This window comes from Corylus avellana, chromosome ca1 (assembly GCF_901000735.1).
Source record: "Corylus avellana chromosome ca1, CavTom2PMs-1.0".
In the NCBI taxonomy this organism is placed as follows: Eukaryota; Viridiplantae; Streptophyta; class Magnoliopsida; order Fagales; family Betulaceae; genus Corylus; species Corylus avellana.
In genome coordinates, this window is record NC_081541.1 from 9,446,426 (window position 1) to 9,449,574 (window position 3,149).

A 3,149-nucleotide genomic window follows, 5' to 3' on the forward strand; every position below is an offset into this window, starting at 1 on the left:
TAACAGTTTCAATCTACCATTAGATCAAATCCTTGTTAAAAAATAATAATAATAATAATTCAATAGTTAATTGAGATTGCCACATTAAATAGATATGATAGAATATTACATAATATGAATAAATAAATAAATAAATAAGTAATGTTATAAATTACATTTTTATCTCGCAACTATAATACAAAACTGTCTTAGATTACTCTAAAATGATAATTAATTAATATACTTATATACTTGGGTATCTATAATATATGTAAGTACATCTAGAAAACTCCAAACCAATGATTACTTAAAGTCTGCTAGTTTTTATATACAAATTAAGATCAAATCCTAGAGCCTTTAGTGAAATCTTTTTTTGGGTAATTGGCTTTGGCATATATGGGCAAATCAAACGAACATTGAGGAAGATTCGAAGTACTCAAGTAAAGTAACCAAAGGGTTCATAGAAGTACCGTCCATCTATATTAGTTTCTATACCTTCTTCGCCTGCCCTCCTTTACCCCTTAACCTCACTACACACACATATTAATACACAAGACAGACAGACAGACAGACAGACAAATTAAGATGCCTGCAGCGGTAACAGCAGAGATGAAGGCCAAAGCAGAGGTTTATTACGGGGATGAAATCTGTAGAGAGAAGTTCATGTTGTTGCTGTCGGAAATGGGCTTCCCGGATGGGCTTCTAATCTTAAAAGACATCGAGGAATGCGGGTACGTGAAAGAGATCGGCTTTGTTTGGCTTAAACACAAGCAGAAGAGAGAGTTCAGGTTTTACAACGTTGTTGTCTGCTACGACACAGAAGTCACGGCGTATTTCGAGCCCAAGAAGATCAAGAACCTGACAGGTGTCAAAGCCAAGGAGTTCTTGATTTGGATTACCCTGAGTGAGATTTATGTGAAGGAGAAGGACCCTCCAGCACGGTGGATTACCTTTAAGACACCAGCAGGGTTGTCCAAGTCTTTTCCAGTATCGGTGTTCGTTGGAGGAGCCATTGATTGAAGAAGTAATTATGGAGGACATATATGCAAGTGTAATTAAAAAAAAATTAAAATACGTATATAAAATGTATTAAACATTTATTTATTTATCCTTTGTTTTGTGTATAAATAATGATTTACTTGTCAATTATATATTATCTCGATGATCAGATGAGTAAGGTAGTTATCCTTTGCTTTCTGTATGGTGTGGCAAAGAAGAAAAGAATATGCTAATTACAAATTATTCTCAAAGAATATGCTTAATTACAAGTGCCTACGTAGCTAGCCTACAGTCGTCTCTTTCCAATTTCTTCACGCAACCGGAAGTGACTATTTTGGAAGATGACGTACGTTGCAGTGCTAGCTGCAATGCAAAGATTTCTGGTACCTTAATTTGGTGCTTAAAGCATGTAAGTCGGATTCAACTACATGCTTAATTAAGACAATAGGAGATTGCAGACGATATGGTGCTTTTCGGTTTATGTAGGAATGGAGGCTCACACCCCACCATAGAGATGAATCAGATTCAGAAGCAAATCTGAACTTTTAATCACAATCATAGGCAGAACAAGCTAGAAAAATTCAATTGACTATAAACCATGTTCATTAAATGACAAGGCGAAATAGTAATAGTTTATCTATCTGTCATCATCGCAATAAGCTTATCTATTGGATTGCCTAAAAAATCACAGTTTCTGACTATTCCTTTCTTGGCATGTTTGTCATATCCAAAAAAAACTATTGAATTGTGCCATTTAATTACCCAATTTTCATATGTTGCTAGTACAAGAGTTTTACAATGAATGATATGAGAAGTGTCAAGCGGGTGGTCAAATTATAACCGGGCTTCTCACTTTTATGCACATCTTTTGGTTCGTTTAGAAATTAGCGGACGAAAATTTGCTCCAACACTTTGGAGAAAGAAAGGTAAAAGCCTTGTAAAGTTAGTTAACCAACCCATGAAAAAGAAAGGAGCTTTGTATTTGAACAGCCTAGAATTAATGGAAATAAAATGTTTCAAATTAATGAAAATAGTGTCCATCAAGGGTGGTGGTTCAATGGCTCAAGGAAGTTTTCAAGTGGTCAGGCCATGTAATGGGGCGTAGGTTGTGAATCTCCGCAATGGAAAATTCTCTTATATGCCTGGCTAGTATTAGCCACCTTTGATTCTCATTGATGCCCTGATAGAGGTTAGACTATGGCTCAGTCAGATTTGAGGGAGCGCCTATGGTTCCTACCGTCTAGGCCTCTCCTGTGTGGCTCCTAACAGGTAAGTGTTACTATGGCCACGCTTAGGTAGGATAGCCACAATTGGTCTCCCCAGCCTACCTTTTTGCTCAAAAATAATAATGATAATAAATAAATAAATAAAAATGAAGTGGGTTATAGTGAAGGAATGTGAAGGAGTATTTTGTTAGAGAATATTTGTGGATTTGATTTTATTGTAATTAGATTTGATAGTAATCTTTGATTTGATGACCAAACTTATCTACCTCAATTCTGCTATAAATAGGAGTACCATATATTGTAAAAGAAATCAAACAATAAAAACATAATGTAGCCCTTTGAGCTTTATCTGTGGATGTAAGTCGTTGAACCACGTAAAATCTTTTGTGTCTATTTTATTTATTTTATTATTTCGCATTTAATATTCAAATCTTTACGAAATTCTTCGATTTGTGGTCTCTTAAGAAGATGATAATTTATTAAATTGGATTGAAGAAAATTTTTAATTTGAAAACTAGTTTCTCCTTGGTGCCCAATTCACTGTTTTGCTAATAGCCATGAAAGTTTGAAACAAATATGTATGCATTTGGCGTACATGTGTTTTTGTTATGGATTGCTTGGGTTGTGTTTTAAAAAGTTAGCATTTGAAAATGGAAAATTTTTGGGGCAGATTTTTTTGAAAACCTATAATTTTAAAGGTTAAGTTGTTTTTAAATGTTAAACTACCATTTTCCTAAATGGTTAATTTGGATATAAGCATATATATATATATATATATAAGTTGCTTATATCCAAATTAATAAAACTTTTTTTTGTAAGTTTTTTTTTTTTTTTAGTTAGAGAAGGTGATTATACCGAATTTAGGTTGTATTTGAATTGTGACTAATTAATTTAAAAAGCAAAAAAAAGTTGAAGGGGGGTTTTAAGTTTTATCGATTGTGTCGT

At 33.6% G+C, this 3,149-nt stretch overlaps 1 protein-coding gene across 1 annotated transcript; it reads left to right on the plus strand.

The window, feature by feature from the left end:
- The first annotated feature begins 564 nt into the window (after nt 1–564).
- LOC132177152 (uncharacterized) lies at nt 565–999 on the plus strand. Its single transcript, XM_059589422.1, has one exon. It carries the CDS (start codon nt 565–567, stop codon nt 997–999), a length of 435 nt encoding a protein of 144 aa, XP_059445405.1.
- The last annotated feature ends 2,150 nt before the right edge of the window (nt 1,000–3,149 follow it).

Excerpts from the sequence above, each read along its gene's own strand:
- LOC132177152 (XM_059589422.1), top strand. The coding sequence starts at position 565 with ATGCCTGCAGCGGTAACAGCAGAGATGAAGGCCAAAGCAGAGGTTTAT.